General features: G+C 39.2%; 1 protein-coding gene across 1 annotated transcript in view; it reads left to right on the forward strand.

The window, feature by feature from the left end:
* The window catches only part of kcnh5b (potassium voltage-gated channel, subfamily H (eag-related), member 5b), a 185805-nt gene that overhangs the window by 48299 nt on the left and 116750 nt on the right, over positions 1 to 20756 (forward strand). Inside the window, exons 7-8 of the mRNA XM_044375399.1 lie at positions 12584 to 12741; positions 16560 to 16831. Coding sequence (XP_044231334.1) covers positions 12584 to 12741; positions 16560 to 16831 — 430 coding nt within the window. The remainder of the gene's footprint in view (positions 1 to 12583; positions 12742 to 16559; positions 16832 to 20756) is intronic.

Here is a 20756-nt window from a genome sequence, read left to right on the forward strand (position 1 = left end):
AGTCTACTACATGTTATGTAGTGGAATGTACAGTAACATGTACTTTGTGTAAAAGGTACATTGCTTGAAATGTAATTTTCTAGTTTTCATATCCTGGACTTTTTTTTTCCATTTTGATGAGGATATACTGTATATTGGATGCAGGGGTGAAACAATAATGCTGAGATCATATTGTACATTCATTTATCTCTATAGTTGTAATTACAGAGAAGAGATATGGGGATTTTGATGCCAGAGTTGTCTGTCTCCAGGTAAAGAAGTGTCTCTCATATGTTCTGTTTCTAGATCTGGATAATCACATCCGATCCCCAGGTCTTTGCGTTCCCACCTGGGATTAAAAATCATCTCAAAATGCAAATTAGTTAGGCAGGACTGGCGGATTTGTAGAGAAACATTGTACGTCCCAGGTTAAGGGGAGCAGTACTGTGAAATAGTGTCATTTTTATATCATTTTTTTTGCAAGGAAACACTTGTTAACTACTGTTTAGTACTTGTAGCTTTTGCAAAGCTTGCTTATGCTAGCAGGAAGAGGTAGAGTCAGGTGACCTTTCAACTGAGCTTTCTGAAGAATGTGTCCACATTGTACTTGTATTTACACTTGGTTGAGATCTGATCATAATGCGAGGCATCATCCAGATCTGATCCGATTGTTTTCCAATCACAATGTGTTTTACCTGCATTTACACCAACATGTGTTTTTCTTAATCCAGGTAAGATATCCAGATTGCATGTTAATGTCAGGCGTAAAAGGTGTGAAAATTGCTGGTTAATCATGATAAAAATCTGGTATTAAAGGGATCGTGTTAAGCTTTTGGGGGGATTTTCTGTTATCTATATTATGATGTCGGATGTTAAACGTAATCAAAGTTCCAACAGTTGTAAGACAATGTTTCCGATGTTTGTTTTTTTTAAACAAGATGACATCAGCTTGATTCACATATCCATAAACAGACATCCATTCTGTAATCATTGTTACTGAGGTTGTTCACGTTGACCATTTACATGTTTTAGAACGGATTCGTGCTACAAATGTGTACGGATGTGTTTTAGAAATTGACATTTTGAGTAAAGAACAAGAAAAAGAAGTAAAATCTTACCACTTTTGTTTGTTTACGTAGCCTCTGGCCTTAAAGGTACAGGAGTTAAAACTGCTTGTTTTTTGTTTGTTTTTTTAACTGTAAATCATCCAAAGATATTCCAATAGAGCCCCAGAATATAAAAATAGACCAAGAAATGTGTATGATATATCCCTTTTAACACACATATCATTCAAAAATGATAAAAGTAGCTATTATAAGTTACATTTCCATTCATCAGTGCTAGAAGTGTGGATAACCATCTTGGACAAATGGCTGCCAAGTCATAAAAGGGAGTTTTGCTATTCTTTCTGTTTTGCCAACATGGGCTGCATGCAGTAAAGAACAGTAGAAACACTGTGGATGAATAGGTGGATGAAAATATGGAGTGATGGAATAGAAGGAAAGGTAGATGACAAGATGAGAAAAACAAATTGTATGCCCCTGGTGAATATGTAAGTTACCTTGTAAGCAGTTTTCTTTCTCTGTTGCTTATGTGATGCAACATATTTCCATCTGTTGCTAATTTGTTGTGGTTCTGTTGTATGATTCCACTAATCCCCAAACATAATCGGTATTTTTTTGTCTTGCATGTGTCCAAGAAAAAAAAACATTCTGGAAAGCTTTTGAACTGAATGATAAAACTGTACCAAAATATCTAAACACTCGGATTAAATTTCATCCTCCTGTTTCTGAAGGAATTAAAACTGTTGACAGAAAGCACCATGGGGTCATTTTAGCTTAGTTTAAAAAAAAAAAAAAATGTCAGGGACGTTGCAAAAACCAAAGTAACAGGTTACAATAACATGATACAGATGTGTTGCATATAGGATTTCTAGCCACGACTAATTTGCGACCCCTGTCCCTGGTTAGGCTTTTCTACTTAAAAATCGTCATAACATTTCATTATTACTCAAAGTACATTAGTTAAAGTCAAGTTTTTCATTGCCGTTTGGTGTTGGTGTTTGTTTTTGTGACATAGACAAAGTACAGCTGGGGCGTGATTGTTCACACATTTAAAAATCAGTTTGATAAAAGAAAAGTTGATAAAGCTGTCATAACTGAGCAACTTGTACTTTTTCTGAATTGTACAGTGGTGCCATTTCATTTGTTTTTAATCCAGTATTTTCAGTGCTTGTTTGTATAGTGATGTAACAGGTTTGACAGTTGTCTGTGAGGCTTGGCTCCATACAGTAACACAATAGAATAAATGTGAAAATATCATGGCATGCACGAACAGCTGAGCTGCCTTAAGGGGTATGTAATGTCTTATCATTCTAAAACAGTTCAGATTTGTCTTTACTGTCTTGCAAAGCTTTTTAATGTGTTTATCAAATTTGAGTTGGGAGTTACTGACTTCTGTTGTTTCTTCTTGATCTATTTTAATTGTAAGCTTATTTTTTTTGCTTTCCCTCTCATGGAAAAACACATTGACACAGTTTTTTTAAGACTCAGAGTTAAATTATTGTTTTTTGAGCCATTCGGATACAACCTCCAATTTATTTGTTAATGTCTCTGCTGCAACAGAAGGGGTTTTAGCTGATATATAAATGATTGTCTCATCAGCGTACATTTGACAACCAGCTCTTTTGCAGCATTTTGGTATATGATTTATGTATGAGCTGAAAAGCAGAGGCACCAAGATCAAGCCTTGTGGAATACCCATTCTGGATTGTTTGGAAATTGGATGTTTTGTGTTGATTTTGATGTGTTGCTCTCTACATTCAAGATATGATGCAAACCAGTTGGTTGTTTGCTTTTAAAATTAAAAGGTGCTAAGTTTGTTCATCAGTATGTCAAAAGCATTTTCCACGCCTAAACACACCGCTGCCAATACAATACTGTTGTCTAGTGGGCTCTTGATGCCTGTGAGATCATGGTGGTTCAGACTCATCAGATAGTTCAATCTCGGCCTTTCATTCAGGGATGCAAAGTAGTCTGCTATTTTTGGCGATTGCTTTTGCACAATGTCCGCATTAAGGCATTGTCCAACTGGCACCATTATATCTTTGCTTATTGTCCAAATTACCTCTTTGTTTTAGGTGTGTCCTTGTACTGGTGAGTATTTGTATAAAAGCTATGGCTAAAGCAGTGAGTAGTTGCAGGGAGAAGCAGGTTAAACAGATAAGACTGGAGCCTAACAAACTACCCATACCCTCGGCAGTCATCTTCAGTCATCCCTTCATTCAATCCTTTCATTTTTGCTGCTTGGGGAAGGTTCTGCTTTTGGCTTCTGTCAGTGCAAAGTGACCATTGAAAACCCAATTGAAGCATGGCACTCTTTTCTAAAAACTGAGATATTTTAAAACTTTAATTCTCGCAGGATTGAGGGCTGAAAACACACTGAGCTCCCAGTGCTGTCAGGAACATGCAACGGTGCATCCTCTGTTTTGGAAATAATGAGTGAAAGAACTGGTGCTGTGAAAAGAGCTCCCCGATGTACACGTAATATCCACCTATCCGCGGTCTCACTTTACTACGCTCTGTTTTGATAAACAGGTGCTTATGAGCCATGATTTTACATGCATTGCGTGCTCTTGACTCATGCTCTTTTCATCTGTGTTGCTCTGTCCTGTGGCTACTTAATTTAGAGGCATTTACATATGAGCTAGGAACAGTCCGAGTCCCCGGGGAAGCCTTTGAAGCTGCGGCTGGAGAGACGCAGGCAGGGTTGGGGAGGGTTGCCTTGGTTTGTGGCATCAGAGAGAAGGGAAACTGAATGACTCCTGCTGAACCTGCAGCAGGAGTCAGAGCTGAGGCGAAGGTGCAGTTAAGACCTTCTTAGTCCAGTTGAGTCTGAGTCAGGGGCTGAGAACAAGTCAAGACCAAGATTAAAGAAAAAGAGTCTTATTCATCACCAAATTGGTATTATATTTTTTTAATGATTTAAAAATCACACGTTGTTTAGGATGAGCACAGATGCAGATCCATCTGTAGAATCTCTGTATGTGTGTGTTAAATGTGTGTTATAGTCTTTAAACTTTAAGATAAGTCTGGCGATATTTACACTTTTATTTTATTTAACAAATCCCATGAAAAGTCCAAACCCAAATATCTTATTCCTCTGTGCCATAGAGCTCCATTGTTGTCCAAAAACTAATGAAAATATGTCAGTGAGCCACATTCCTTCATTACTATAAATCACACTGTAGTTTATTTGACTCAATCCCAGACAGTAGAAATCACTGGGTTAAAATTTTACCCAGTTTGAGTCAATGTAGCACCAACACTGGGTTAATGTTACCCAGAAAGCCACTCAAGACAAGGGGTTATTTTGACCCAGTGTTATTTTTTTATGTTTACTATTGGGTTATTTACCAAAATTACTATACAGCTTGTTATAATCTGCTCTACTCTTTTTAAATTTACAGTACATGTCACGGTTTGTTATTGATTGTTAATAACTTGTATTTCTTTTTAATCTCCTACTCACATCATTTTGTACAAGAAACAATACATTTGTGACAGTTTTCAGTAAATCTTGTTGTATGTAATACATTTTGGGTCAAAATGACAGATTGCTACTGTAGATTCAATGTTGTATTGTTGGTATATTGACTCAAATTGTGTAAAAATTTAACCCAGGGATTTTTAGTGTAATTATAGCACCGCAAATGTGGATTCATCAGCCGCTGAAAATAGTCTCCTAATAGTTTCCTCCTGTTTGTTTGCTAAAAACTACAGAGGACAGCTTTTTTAAAAATGAAACTGTATATTTGGGGGGCATTTTTAAAGATTTATGTCTTCAGTAGGAAGCTAAGAGCCATAGATGGGGAAGGGAAGTCATAAAGTACTGAGATGGACTAAGACATCTTCGGTTTTGGTCTATTCATGGTTTCTGTTGGCAAGAAGAAAAATATAGAATAGTTTGAGACATTAAGACTGCTGTTGTGACAAAAACTTGGTCTAAAACTTGTGAAGCACTCCCAATGCAGGAATAAAAAGCTTTTCTGTGGTTGTACTAATATAAATATGATAAAAGATTAATTTAATAATTTCAAATTAAACGTCAACTTACTAGGTTGAAATCTCAGAAAAAGGCTGTGGACCTGTGGGTGGAGATTTTGTCACACAACCAGGTCCCAAGGTCAAGAATCAATTTCCCTGCCCATGATAAGAGATGTTTAATGTAGACATTGATAATTATTTTGTGTGGGCAGTTTCACAATTGCAGTTCTTAACAACTGGATTTGGTCTTGATTGGTTTTTCTCTGTGATTAACTGCTAAATTACTTCCAATCAGGCCAATTTGCAGCACTTGACCCGATAACCTCACCAGAAAGCCTCTAGTCAACAGGTTTTCCTCATTTGGATTCCAGAAGCGTTGATCATTGCTGTCAGTTTGATGACTTTATTACAGGATTTGGGGACTTTTCAGATCACCAGCAAAGCCAGAATTGGAACTAGTATATTTGTGGGGATGAAATTCTCAGTTAGAGTTCTTTTAAGAGTTCTGTTCAAAGTCTGACATTTAAAACAATGACGAGATAATTGCGGATGGGTCTGTGATCTCCACCGAAAATCTCAGGTACCAAACATCCCTGTAGGTTTGAAAGATGGCTGCAATAGTTAGTTTCATCTGCAGCTGTGGAATAATGTTGGTTGTAATGGAATCCAGTGACTGCTACTTTTTAAAAACTTTTTTTTACAGAAGAAAATGTGCTTGAAATGCTCGATCAGTCAAATAATAAATTAGTCTTTTCCATCAAGAGCTGTTAGTGTGCAGATTTTGTTTTTCTAGACATTGAAAGTAGACTTCAATGGAAGTGTTCTACTTTAAAAATCCAGCATGACGGTGAATAACTTTTTCACACTACAGGACTTTGTGTGGCGCTTTAATGGATCAGGTGTGCAGTTAGAGTGAAAGAGCAGAAAACTTGCTGGACAGGTGCAACACAAGGCAAGTTTATTTGTATCGCACCTTCCATGAATGAGGCAATTCAAAGTGCTTTACATAAAACATAAAAAAAGGTATACAGACAATATGTAAAAAACACAAGACATTATGAAAAGACACATTTAAACAGAATTAAGTTAAACAAAGAGTTAAACAAAATATAAAATAAAAATAAGCTAAAATAGAATAAGGCCATATTCAGACCAAATCAGACGGTGTCGGTTTTGGCTGCTGTGGCGCAGTGAGGGAGTAAAAAGACGTTAGGAGGAGGAGGGGAGGATATTTCTCTTTCTTTGATAATGTTAAAAGTAAAGTTAAACTTTGCTGTCTGCTTCCCGACTCATTTTAGAAAAGGAAGCCAGTGAATCAGATCAATAAAATTGATATTTTCTGATTGTTTCACAGCAGTCACGTTCTAGAGCACAAATAAACACGCCCACACCCCCTGCACACCTCCGCTCAACCCTGCGGCGATGGGCCACACTGCCTGATTTGGTCTGAATATGGCCTAAGACTGAGAAAAACTAATTACAGCACAGCTACATATAAATAAATAGTCCCAAATAAACACAGAACAGAAGCACATGAATATTAGTCTTCTTGTATCACAGTATACACTTCTATATCACAGTATAATTATGAAAACATAATCTTGAATTCATTCAGACTCTTTCTTCGGTGCAGCGTGAGTTCATGTCTCTATGTGCAGCATGAGAAGAAACCTCAGGCCTTGTATGGGGGGGGGGGGGGGGGGGGGGGGGGGGGGGGAATTAAGGTCAAAAGAGGAAGAAAGGTTTCATGAGGACAGTTTGCAGCTGAGTCTGAAAATTTATTTCAGGATGGAGGTGAAGACTGAGCTGAGGGTGAAGAGCTCGGATGAAACTGCAGAGAGCAGCTCGTCTCAGTCTCAGCAGTCTTCCTCTTTATTACATAACATCATAGCCTACATCATTAGATAACCCTGCTGGCTTCCATCTACTTTTTTTCCCCTCCTCTCTGTGTGTCAAAATGAGAGAATTATTTTTTAATGTTGGTAAATATTTAGCTTCAGGTTGTACAGGGTTGGCCCCTGCTGCTCCAAACGCTTGGCTTTGTTAATTGTGATAAAACAGATTGTACAGAGCCTGTCGACGCCTCGGGGTTCTGGCTGCTGCTCCTGTTGTTGAAAAGACTCACTTTTGTTTATTTTTAAGCCTCTTTTTCAACGGACTGTGTTTAGGTGTGCTCTTTGTGTGTTTTGGGGAAGTTTGTGGAAGAGAATATAAAGACCCAGGGCTCTTGGAGGACATAGGTCAGCTGTATCTGTTGTTGAAAAACTGTCAGGTAGTACAGTGTGTGCTGTACTGGGTCCACGGCTGCAGGAAACTTCTATTTTTATTTATCAGTATATAAAGGTATATGTCTGTGAGTATCTGAGCATTGCAGCTCACATTTTACTGGTACAGTGTGATGTTGAAAGTAGTTAAAGTGAATTTGCTGCCCTAAGTTGTTTTTCAGTAACTTTATCTGAGTTCTTTCTATTTTAAAATCTGCTACATCTCAGTTTTTAACTTTGTCAGTTTTCCTAACAAAACAGAAAAGTTGTACTTAAGAAAGAATTACAGGATAATTCTGGTTTATTACAACCTTGGTCTTACTTTTGTAGCTTTTGCCATTAGTCTTACCCCTAAATTTCACTGGACGATGTACGCCGTGGTGCGTTTCAGGAGCGTCCCAGAAGCGGCTCTCCACTCCGCTGTGCTAAAGATAGGCGTCTTGTCTATTTTTTTTACAGAGACCACGTCAAACAGCACAGAGCAGATCGAGCTGGGCAGGAAGTCAGACACAGAAACAGCATTGAGCATCCAGTCAATTTTCAAAATAAAACACCCCGTGTAGACTCCTGGTCATATATCAACAATAAATGCAATTAAAACAGATGAATAAAGAAACCATTTAACTAGGTAGCCTACTTAACCATAGCAGAAGCACAAAGATCAAGGAAAATGACCAAATCAACGAAAGCTGAGCAAGTTAACAAAATTGGACAGTTTAGTTGCCCTGCTACTGCAGTAATTATAGTAGCCTTAAGGCACTCTATCAGCTTTGACTAGGCTGCTGTAATTACTGTAGTAGGAGTGCAACTGACTTTAAACGGCGGATCGCTTCCCCGCAGTGAAGACGCTCCGCTTCTGACAAACTCCCAGTGGAATAGGGCGCTGTGCAGAGGACGGAGCAAAACCGCGTCGGAGCTGGAACGTAGCAAACACATGCCCGGTGGAATCCCGGGGTTAGCAGTAATAATATGTACTCACCAAGTTAATAGATGAGATCTGGGAACATGGTAACACAGGTAAAAAGTCCAAGAAACACAAAAAGTTTATAAATGAATGTAAGGTAAGGTAAGGTTATAAATGAACTTCCAGGTTAGTCAAATTTGGAAGAGAAAACAAAGACAAACTGTAAAACTACCCAAACTGTCCATTGTAAACATCCATAACACTTAACAGAGCAACATCCTGCTTTAACTTTGACCTGTGCTACTTATTGTAATGTCGTTGCTGCTCTCACATTTACCTCCAAGCGAAGATAATCTGGCTAAACTTTTGACATGTTTACAGCTTGTCCGATCATGTGATGGCGCCTGTTACTTGTCGCAATTACTTTGGCGAGAACAATGTTCAATCAACTGATCAAATCATTCGCGAAAAACTACACAAAAATTAGACCTATGTTGTTATAAACCACAATGATCTTTTGGCACATTCATTTTTACAAACTAAGACTGTGCAAGAAAGCTCTGTTCAAACCTTTTATAAAAAGTTCATGTACAAGTTTCCAAAGATTCCAAATATATCAGGCTGAATTACAGGGAAATTAATATAAAAATTTCAATTGAAATTAATGGTACAGCCAGAAAAATTCTTAATTTCACCATTTAACTCAATGCACAAAAAGTGTTCACTTTTTGTAACAAGTAAATACAGAATAAATACACATATATACACACAAAAATTTTAACTTAAACGTCTTAGAGTCTAAGAAAGACTACTTAAGGGGAAATTTAGAGTAGTTTTAAGTGTTCAACAAGTGGTAGTTTGTACACCAAATAAAAGTGGTTCCAGGGTTCATGTTTCTTTGTATTGTGTGTATGTGTACACGTGTATGCATGTGTGAGTTTTATTTTGGGCGTGTACGCTGAGTACATCCCATTCAAACATGTTTCTGCTTTTACATTAAATGGACCTTTTTGTTTTCAGACACTGCAGCATTGATGTGTTGTGAGGACGACATGTACAGTAACACTGCAGAAAGGAGTAATGGTGCTATTTAGTTACTCTGTGTCATTCATACACACTGACGTGTAAGAAATATGGCATGTCGTTGATGCTCCAGGCCCTTCTGCTTTTAGAGGGCTTTCTAATGTACTCTTCCTCTTCTATGACTTCCATGACGATGGCTCAGTATCAACATCGCCATCAGTATCAGTAACAATTCTGTGCTGGATCCAGATTCAGCCTGTTAATGGGTGTGTTACAGTCATAACATGACTTCACGTGTTAAATTGGTGGAGTGCTCCTTTTAAAGAGGAATGTAAAAAGAGAGCTAGAGAGTCAAGTTAAAGTCCTGAGCACTTTCTCACCTCCACACAGCTGGCCAATCGCGGTGTTAAGTGGGTGTGAATGTCAGATTGTCTGTTTCGGAAAGTTACAGAAATGGCACTAAACAGCCCCCCCCTTATCCGACACCGAAAGGTGTGAGGGGAGGTGGTTTCCCAAGGTACTCGACCATCTGATAAAGCATGTCTGACAGAGTATACCGGCCCATTAAATGCTCAATCCGACCAAACGCAGTTTGTATCACACAGCTTGCACTTAAAACTTTAAAAGTTTAGCCAAAAGTCTCAAACTGGGATAACCCTGAGGGCATCATCAGGATTATTTTCAGCTCCCACCAGAGCACACAGAAGACATTACACAACTGTCTTCACAGGCTGTTGTAAATTGGTGGAGTGCTCCTTTAAAGAGATATCAGTAAAAATATCGCTCCTTATGAACATCCAGTCGAGTTACTGATCATGTCATTAAGTGATATCACTCATTGCAACATTCAACTCTTGAAAAAGACTAGAAGTTAACCATGCAGCACCCTTCAAAAGTGGCTGGTAGCAAGTGAATATTTGGTTCTCCTAACATGTCGTGTTCTTGTACCAGACCACTGAACACTGATCCAGAGTGATGGAACCTCTCCAAGAAATGAGTCTCACAACAGTTTCACTTCTTGGCCAACTTTGAAACTCAAACTTAGGCCTTCTGTCTAAGAATAATGTGCCTCTCACTTTAATCTTAAGAGTGTCAGGTTGGAGTAGCAGGAACGGACCCAAACGCAGAGACATGCATGCAGAGATCGCAGCGTTGACGAAAACCTTTAGTTTTGCGACAGATGAAGACAGAACAGGGCAAAAACAGAACAAATGAGACAAGCAGAACAAAACAAAATGATCCAACTAAGACTGAACAGAAAACCAAGGCTTAAAAAGTAACTGAACTAACGAGATGATGTGCAGGAGGGGAGACGGGTGGAGAACTCAGGAGAGGGGAGTGAACGATTGGCTGGGGAAACACGGGGAGCAGGGCAGGGCTGATGAGGCTAACACAGGGCAGGTGTGGGGAAAACAGGGCAGGGCTAATGAGTCCAAATGCACGGCAGGTGTGGAGGAGTACATGAAAACACAAGGGAAACACAGAGCAACAGAAACCCAGGAAATACAACACCCCAAATCACAACCCAGCATAACTCAAACCATCCCAGAATTACATAAATTTAACACACAACACTATAAACTAACTAATAATGCCTCTAAACCCACCACTCAAGTCATAAGCAAAACCATATGACCAGAAGGACTGAAATACAGGAAACTCTAAACAACACAAAAAGTCCATTCAGGATGTGACAAAGAGAGTTTATTGTTTAGATGAAGATTCTTTGTAGCTCAAGACTGAAATTGCTATCAGTGTGTTGGTTTTCTGTTCTTGAAGAGACCTTTTCTGTTTTCCCCAGAGCTGCATAACATGGACAAAATGTCATTTTGAAATATTTTTGATTATTATTAAGTGTGGTTTGGAATGTAATAGTGTAGGTTTGTTCCAAAGTGTTCACCAATAATTAAGATTTAAGATAAGTAAGACAAATATCGCATGCTGTGTTGAAATACTTACTGACATGACAGTAAAACAAAATGAGCATTACTGTCACACCTTTACTTACTTACTGTGGTAGTTTCTGTGTAATTCAAGTGTTGATAACATGGTTTTAAGAAATGAAGGAAACAATTCATTTGTATGTGAGCTATAATTATTCTCATCTCTAACACGACCCTTTCTAGTGTGCAACTCCATTCAAAGTTTTAATTGCTGTCTGTCATTACGTGTAAGTGTACTATTAAAATGCAACAAGGTGATATCTGAGTCTCTGGTCAACCAAATTATCTGAATTATAGGGTTTGAGGAACAAGTTTAAGCCTGTATTGTATGTGTAATTTGTTGTGAATTAATTAAAATAGAGATTTTATCAGTTTTACAAGTTCTAATGTATTGTCTGTGAAAGATAACTTGCAAAATGTCTTCATGATATCTTCAAGCCCATTTGTCCTTGAATTTTATTTCAAATCACCTCCCTAAATTATTACTTTGTCTTTATATAATTAAATGAATATTAAAATATTAATTGAGGAATGCATTCACCTGCTCACACCAGTGTGAAAGTGTTGATATCTTTAAATTTAAAGCATTTAGCCTGTCTTTTGATTAGAATATTTTATTTATTTTATTGTATTTGTGTTTTTATAATGTTTCATTCCCTGTTGGTTATTTTATTAGTCATTGTGTTCTGTCTTGTTATCAGCTTGTCATCTGTAAAGCATTTTGAAAAAGGTGCTATACAAATAATGTTTAACTGATTGATTTCTACATAATATCATTCAATAAAAATTACTGAAGAGAAAAAAAACTCAATGCTAGCTAGCTTGCTAACTGACATTGACAAGCTTGTCATTAATGGGAAAATATGTTCACACACAAATTATTTGTACCACTGACTCCTGTCTCATAACTGTCCAAAGGCCATGTCTCCTCTGTGTACAACTGCAGTTAATATTCAGACAGAGGAAGGTTACATATATAAAAGTAAGAAGTGCAACACAGCTAATAAGCCACAACAGTTTCCTCTATTTTGGACTTTTTGGTTTGCTGTTCCCTCAAAGTTCAGCAAGATTTGAGATGGCTTACTACTGGTCAGTGGTGCAAACTGGTGTGTCAAAGTTTACTGAAGCTGAACCGTGATTTTCATGGATTTACTTCGCAACTGTGAGTGAATCTGCTGATTATATTGATTCCATTGCAATGAAAAGATTTCACTGCTAAATTTAGCTGTTTTAAATGCTGCCATGACTGGATCTTTATACTACAGGAACTAGTCTTTTCCTATGATAACAAATTTCTTTCTCTCTATCATTCCCACACCCCCTTTCCCTTCCTCCCCCAATTTTAATTTCTTCCCTCTCACCCGGCATCTCCCACTTCTCCTTCCTTCCATCTCTCTCCTCCATTCCTCCTTCGTCCCCCCTCAGGGAATCAGCAGTCTGTTCAGCTCTCTAAAGGTGGTCCGCCTCCTGCGTCTGGGGCGGGTGGCCAGGAAACTGGACCACTATCTGGAGTATGGTGCTGCCGTTCTGGTCCTGCTGGTCTGTGTGTTTGGACTCGTGGCCCACTGGCTCGCCTGCATCTGGTAAATGGTTTTCTATATGGGTTTTGGAGTCAATTTTTCATATTTTCCTCACAGTTTAGAGCCATTCAAAAGCTGCTACCAGCTGCTAGGGATCTACCCATTTTCCTAACTGCTCCTAATTGGTTATGTATGCAAAACATTGCTCCTTCCCTCGCCATCTGTACATTACAAAGCATCTGCTGCTATTCTGTTTACTACAAGCTTTATTCAGTTTGCTCCAAGTCATACAAGTGATATGGTAATTTTAAGGCCTACTGTATACCAAAAACAAGAAGATAATGAAACAATATCTGCTGCACAAAAACACAAAACGCCCTTTTTAAAACATCACAAACACAACAGCAATACCTTTCAGATAAAGTACAGCTTAATGTAATCGTGTTCTGTTTTTCATACATCTGCTGATGCACATACTTGGATGTACTGATTTACAACCCAACCGAGGTTGATCAAGCCTCGGTCTGTGTCCAAGTGGCATTGTGCTGACCCCACTGGTCACTGCTTTTCAGCCAGAGCCATCTAGATGCTTTCCACATTGTTGTGGATGGCTCTTCTCCTGCTTGCTCCTGTAACGCCCAGGGTTCTGTAGGCCTTGCTGACTTGCAAACCCCCGACTACCCACCTCCACTGGCATGCACCTGGTCCACCACCCGTTCCTGCGGCGGTCCTCCACCAGCTCCTGGTACTTTGCCTTCTTCCTCTCTTTGCACCTCCTCCATCCTCTCCTCCCAGGGCACAGTTAGCTCCAGTAAGATGAGCTGTCTTGTGGCCTCAGAAACCAAGATGATGTCTGGTCTCTCAACAAGGACTGGTTGATATGTGATAGAATTTTCAGCTGCTTCTTCTGCTCAATTGTCATCACCCAGTCTTTAGAAAGCCAACAGACAGAGCAGTTCATGGGCCTTTTCTCCAGCTGCTCTCTGTCCTTGACAAACATGATCATCTTGGCTATAGTGTGGGCGCATCTGCTGCCTTTGCTGATTGCTTCAGCAATGGTCTTGAGGACCTTTAGGTTGTGTCTCCAGCGATAGCGGCCCCCACCCAGTGCCTTGGAGAAGCTGCTCAGACCCACTGAATCAAGAACTTCATTCTCTGGAGGTTCCACTTTCGGATGTCCTGCCAGGTGACATTACCCTCAATCGCATGTTCCTACTTCACCCCTTCACCCAGGCACCCTGTTGTTGCATTGCCACTGTTTTACTTGCTCACTCTTCCTCCACTGAAGTGCGTGCCTCCTCCTGCATCAACTTCCGCCTCTCCTTCCCGCTGGCAGTGTCATATGGAGTTGATGTTGAGCTCCTGAGTCCGGCCCTGCCCTGAGCCACACTCCCAAGAAGGGCCTTGTGCTACGCCCAAGCTTCTGCATGCTGGACTGCCTCGGCTGCCCTGCAGTTCCTCCCCATCCTCATGGCAATCCCTGCAGTGAACACTTTGGTGTCCCTCGATCTGGTGCACCGCAGGTGTTCTTGTGCCCGTGTCAAGATTAATTCCTCCTTGACAGCGCTGAACGGGAGCCTGACTTTATTGCTGTTCCCCTATAGCCAAATGCTGCTCAAGCTGCATGGCAAGCCTTGCCATCTGCAGAGATAGCTGGAGGCTCTTTGCACTGCCGGCCAATGGAGTGGCCAGTGGAGTGCTGGCAGTGGGTGTGGGTAACACTAGAAGGCTCTGGGCACTGTGGTTTGCCTCCAAGCCTGGCTACTCCTGCGTCTCACCAGTAGTTGCTTCTGTGCGCTGTGTCATTGCTTCTTTGTCGAGCACCTTATCCTGGCCTGGTGTATCCTCGAGCCCCTAGTGTCCCTGCAGGCCTTGCTGCAGATGCATTGTATTCTCGATGTTGTTAGTCCGTTGTCCTGTGTCGTTAACCTTGGGTTTGTCCCAAGGGGGTAACTGAGAGAGCATAAAAACCAAACAGCATAAAAACTCTCTGGTGTCAGAGGTTTTTTATGCTGTTTGCTTCATATTCATTAGCAAACAGAATCCCTTAATTCACAAAAAAAGTGCAGGTACTGTCAATAACCTCAGGGGCTAAACCAATTGCATATGAGCCTTGACAGACAAAAGTGAAGTCCTAAATGTTGTTTATGTTCCTCAGTCTGCTCTTCATTAATGATCAATGGTTTTAATAACCTTATTTAAGATGTACTTAAGTGGCCTGTCACATATTATTAAAAGCTAATTGGGTGGAATTTGATGTATTAAAATATTTGAGTTTATATTAAAGGATGTTTGTATAAATTATGGGAAAATTAGGGACAAAAACAAGGTGTTTTTATGGGATTTACGTTCTAGTAGGTGGAATTGGCATTTGTTTACTTCATAAAAAGCTTGTTTTTATCATTATTAAAGTTTCATTTATTAAACAAGACAATTTTAAAACAACAGATGTTAACCAAGAGATTTTAAAAATGCAATAATAGATGTAATGCAATATCAGATCACATAGTCATGATAATATTGAAAAACTGAAAAGATAACAGATAAGGTCTGATAATAAGACAACCTTTTCTTCAGTCTGGGACCAACAATGGAAAATGTTGAGTCACCCTTAAATTATAACTAGAAATGTAGAATAAAGAGCAGTGTCTGGTCAGTAGATATGCTGGCTGGAAACTTTTCTGGTCGACCACCAACTTCAGCTCTGATTCTGGTTTATCATGCGTGGTAAACAAACCATTTACATTTACATATATACATTATGTAACACAACTGAGTACACCCCTGGTCAATATAACTAAAATGTTAAGTAATTACAAATAACAATTACCTTTCCATTTAATGGAATTGTATTTGTTTTTAGACAAAACCCAGGAAGAATTAAGCCAATTCATTTGAAAAACAGAATGTTTGACTAGTTAAACTATAATGAAGAGTCCATATTTAAAAACAAACTGCAACAAAAGTCAGGACACCCTTCATTAGTGAAACACTATTCTTTTATTTTTTACTATTTTGTATGCTCGCCTTTATTTTTGACGAGACATTCAATCCTCCAGGGCATGGATGATACCAGTCTTGGCCAAATCTGTGAAAAGATGTTCCATAAACACAACACTGACATATCATCACCTTTTAAGTTGACATCTTGAACTTGTTAGCAAACAGTTGCTTATTTCCACACCCAGCAGTTACAGAACAACATTATCATTCATTAGGAGTCGTGTTTCTGTCCACCTGGTGAATGTAAGTCCAATATTGACTCTCTTTTAGCTCTGTTTTTGCTCTCTACCAATTCCCAGGGGAAATAATGGGCTCTTTAGCTGCTAAATGCTCCACTATGTTCACCAGCTAGTCTACAGCTAACTGTATCTATTTGCCGTTTGGTGCTGAGCTGTATAATACAGTTTTTACAGCTTTTTCTCTGAAAACAGCTGCCTGCAGTGGCCAAAAACAACACTATGAGAGTGCTGAGAGTGAACCAAAACAGTAAAGTTGCAGTTGTCTTGTCAACAGTATCACCAATAAAAAAAAATTTAAAAAAAGTTGCAGCTGAAACTTGCTGTCAGTTTACACATTATAATTATACAAATGTCAGTTATAGCCACTTTGAGCAGAGAGTCATTATTTAGAAGTAATTCTCTTACTTGTAACATTCAGTATACTCATGATTGCTTGTATTGTACTGGAAGTGGATGTCATGAGAATATGCTCATGACATATTTGTAATATATATTTCTGGAGGATAGTTTGATATTATTTCAAACCCAACTCCAGTTAATGCAAGTATGAAAAGGTTGTACTGTATGTTACTCCAAACTGTCTTTGGGGGTGTCAGCCAAACTATAAAAATACTGAAATTCTGGTTTTGTCTTCAACAGGTACAGCATTGGAGACTACGAGGTCATTGACGAGGCCACCAATACCATCAAAATGGACAGCTGGCTCTACCAGTTGGCTATCAGCATCGGATCACCTTACCGCTACAATGCCAGCGGCTCTGGCCAATGGGAGGGCGGCCCTGGCAAGGATTCTCTGTACATCACCTCCCTGTATTTCACCATGACCAGCCTGACCACCATCGGCTTTGGCAACATTGCCCCATCCACGGACGGAGAGAAGATCTTCTCTGTGGCCATGATGATGGTGGGATGTAAGTATGAGATTCTTTGCTTGAACTCTGCAGTGGTGGACGCTTTCTGCTGGTTTTCTGGGAGTCATTCTCTATCTGTTGTTGTGGCTTTGGTTCATTTTGGAAAGTGAAAAGGCTCAGTTTCTGTCTGGGAATGCTGTTAGTGATATCTTGATGTTTGAAAAGAAAGGTGATGTGCTCTGTGAAAGTTTCAGTAATTGGTTATTTTTGCAGTTGGCAGTACAGCCTGTGAATAGTGATTGGCTTGGTTGGCATGTCCAACACTTTGGTGCAGAGAGAGGTAACTACTGCTGAGATTCTTATGAAATGCGGTTGAATATTTAGGATTGATTCCTGATTAATCTGATGGCCTTTTGACCTTTTCTCTTGTGCCAACATCCTGCCCAAATATCCTCTTGTACACATTGAATCTCATGAAATGTACAAAGTATATAAAGAGGATGAACCATGGATGTAGGGGAACTGGATAGTGTTCCAAAGTGGAGCTTTATTCTGTCTTTTAACTGATTTTGACTGATGTTTTGGGGCTTATAGAAGCTACACATTGGAGCCTTCTGTAGCTGAGCTGCTGAAAATAATTTCGTTAAATGGTTCTTTGAGGCTTTTCAATTTTTATCTGACAAAATCTGTAATAATACAAAGACTAATTTTGGAGTGTTTGTGATGCTGCATAAATTTTCTTTATTGCTTTACGGCTGTTTCTTTTGTAAAGACTGTGTATGGGAAGCCTTTTTAGAGTGGTCGTCACTTTACCTGCAATTCTGACTGTGGCTCTTGTGTCAAAATCATTGCGCAACTCATGCCCACATTCCCTGGGGGGCTTGAGATGAACCCATTGTAGGGATGCCCCCCAAAATCCAGTTTTGAATTGGAGCGAGTTGTATTTTTAAGGTAGATTCTTTTATATTTATTTACATTTTTTGCACAGTAAAAAAGAACCAATAGCATTGATAAAAGTACTACCATCAAAAAAATCCTTTTGCACTTTTGCATTTGAGACTTTCCATGACCTTTCCGCTGGTGCCACTATCAGGTCAAGGTGTCAGCTTTACAAACGATCTTAAAATCTCTAATCTAGATACAATCAAGTGGCACTCTAAGAACAAACATTTTTAAACCCCACTGCTTGTAGGACTCTAAAGCTCAAATGATACTTTACGCATCCACATAGTTAAGACGGTCTTTGTGACACAAATTTCATCATCTGACCACACCTGCAAGGGTCTGACATCCACGTGCAACCCAAATTTACATTATTATTACATGCAACAACTACACATGTTGTTGCTGGTGTCCTTCCCCGGCTATTGATGCTGTTATTGTGATAGTTATGATTGTTGTTATTCTGTCCTCCCTCTCCCTCTCCCCTCTTTCTTTCTTTCTCTCTCTCAACCCAACCGGTCAAAGCAGATGGCCGCTCACCAAGAGCCCGGTTCTGCTTGAGGTTTCTATCCGTTAAAGGGGAGTTTTTCATTACCGCTGTCGCCAAGTGCTGCTCATGGGGGAATTGTTGGGTCTCTGTAAATTAAAGAGTACGGTCTAGACCTGCTCTATGTGAAAAGTGCCCTGAGATGACTTTTGTTGTGATTTGGCGCTATATAAATAAAAATTGATTGATTGATTGACATGTGTGAAACACACCCACGTACCCAGACACTCAATGTAGTGTAAACAAAACTACATGTATCCACATCAGCTATCACCATTCATTTTGGAGTACATCAGGGCCTTTTAGAATTGCAACAGCATGTTGTTTTGTTCCCTGTTATACTTGTATTGTAGGGTGAACACTCAGGGCTGCTTGCATGGCCTTAATCTAGAAGACATGTCCCAACTGTAATTTACCTAGTTTTTTAAGCCATTCCTAATTGCAGTCCATACAATCCATCACCATCACACACCCACCATCTACTATCAGCACCTCCATAATTTATTAGTTTCACTTGGAAATCCAGCAGTTTCCCACTGAGGCAAATTTTAAGGTGTGACACCACAAGCCTATTTCTTAATTGAGCTCTCTTTATAGAAATATCCAAGTTGAGTTATAATAATAAGAAATAATTAATAATTAGTAGTGTGAACAAGAGAATTTCTGTTCAAACAGTTTTTTTACAGTGTTTAGAGGCTGCAACACAGATCTGCTCAGCAGGAAACACCACAGTGATGATGAAAGCAGCAGATAACTGCAACAGAATAATGGAAGGCAGCATGTCACACACATGATTAATAGAAAACTGTACTCCCTGTGGTTAATCTGAGGACTCAAAACAAGAAGAGCGTTAAGATACTAATGGTTACCAGGACAGTGGGGAAACACATCTTGTGTATCACTGATGATCTTTATGACATTCGAGTATTCTCCTATCGTTCGCTATTCCTAGAAACTGATGAGTCCACACCTCATGATTTAAGTCCAATGGCAATATTCAGTGCCAGTGCAGGAAGTAGTGTGCTTTTTATCCAGCGATGCAGAAAATAAGGGCTTGTAGCTCTGGATGAGGGATACATGAGTAGCACAACCGACTTTCATCCTGAAAACCTGACTTGCATCTTGTAACAGACCTACAATTAATGTTTACTTTTTTTCAAACCATAACCATGATCTTTCCCAATCCTTAACTACTTAGCTGCAACAATTAGTCAATTAATCAGTCAATCAACAGAGGATTAATCAGCAACTATTTTGATTAATTGTTGTAGTCATATTAGAAGCAAAAATGTAAAAAATGCAGATTTTTTTTGGCATATATGATAGTAAACTGAATATCTTTGTATGAAGTATTGGTCAAAGAGACATTGGAATACATCTCCTTGAGCTGTGAGTAATCATAACTGGCATTTTTCACTATTTTCTGACAATTCATAGACTAAATGAATAATTGATTGGCAGATTAATCGATAATGAAAATAATCATGCCCCCCTTGCAACCCTAACCTTAACAATACAGTAGTTGCCATGCGCAGATATCGATGAAAGAAAGAATTTTGAAATTCTCTGGATTTAATTTAATCCAGGGTTTTACAGACATGTCTGATATCAGTGTTCTTTTCTGGTGATATGACACCACCAACCCTTACTTTGCAAATGTATCCAGCACCCGCATGTGGGGTCAGATGACAATACAGATAAATGTCATTGCAGAAGCACAACTGAACATTGATGTTACATCTTAAACAAGAACAACAATTTAAAAGTGAAACATTGCTTAAGAGAACAAGAACTTTGCTGTCTGTTCTACTTTGTTTACCGCTTAAGCATAAGAATGACGTCAAGTGGCGTCCTGATGGCCTAGACATTAAGGTGCTTTCTTGTAGGGCTGCAGCTAAGTCCAAGGTAAAATCTTCAGATTGCTTGTTTTGTCCATATTGATTGTGATATGTAGCACAGCGTTGCTAGCTTGTTGTGCTATCACAATTTCTTGACTTTGTACTACATTGTAAATTTCTCAAAAAACTTTAGTACGAAGTCAAGAGGTTGTGATATGTAGCACTTTGCTAACTTTGCTAGCTTGTTGTGCTATCACAATCTCATGACTTTGTACTACATTGTAAATTTCTCAAAAAACTTAAGTACAAAGTCAAGAGGTTGAGATACATAGCACAACAATCTAGCAAAACTCTGTAAACAGTTCCTGCGCATGATCAGTCACGTCCACCTCACACAGAACTGCTCTCTGGAGACTGAAAACATGATCGCTGTTCTTAGGCTTTGGAGCCGTTTCTAAACAAACTAACATGACCGTTAGCTTTGTGGCAAAGGAACATGTCACCCAGTGCAGCGGTGTGGCTCACTGACGTGCTTTTAGCAGTTTTTGGACAACAACGGAGCTCTACAGCACAGAGGAATAAGGTATATCAGGCTTTGGATACATACATAGTACTTGTTAGTAGAACATTTTATTATTAGTTTGGCTCTGCACATGAG

This window comes from Thunnus albacares, chromosome 15 (genome assembly GCF_914725855.1).
Source record: "Thunnus albacares chromosome 15, fThuAlb1.1, whole genome shotgun sequence".
Lineage (NCBI taxonomy): Eukaryota > Metazoa > Chordata > Actinopteri > Scombriformes > Scombridae > Thunnus > Thunnus albacares.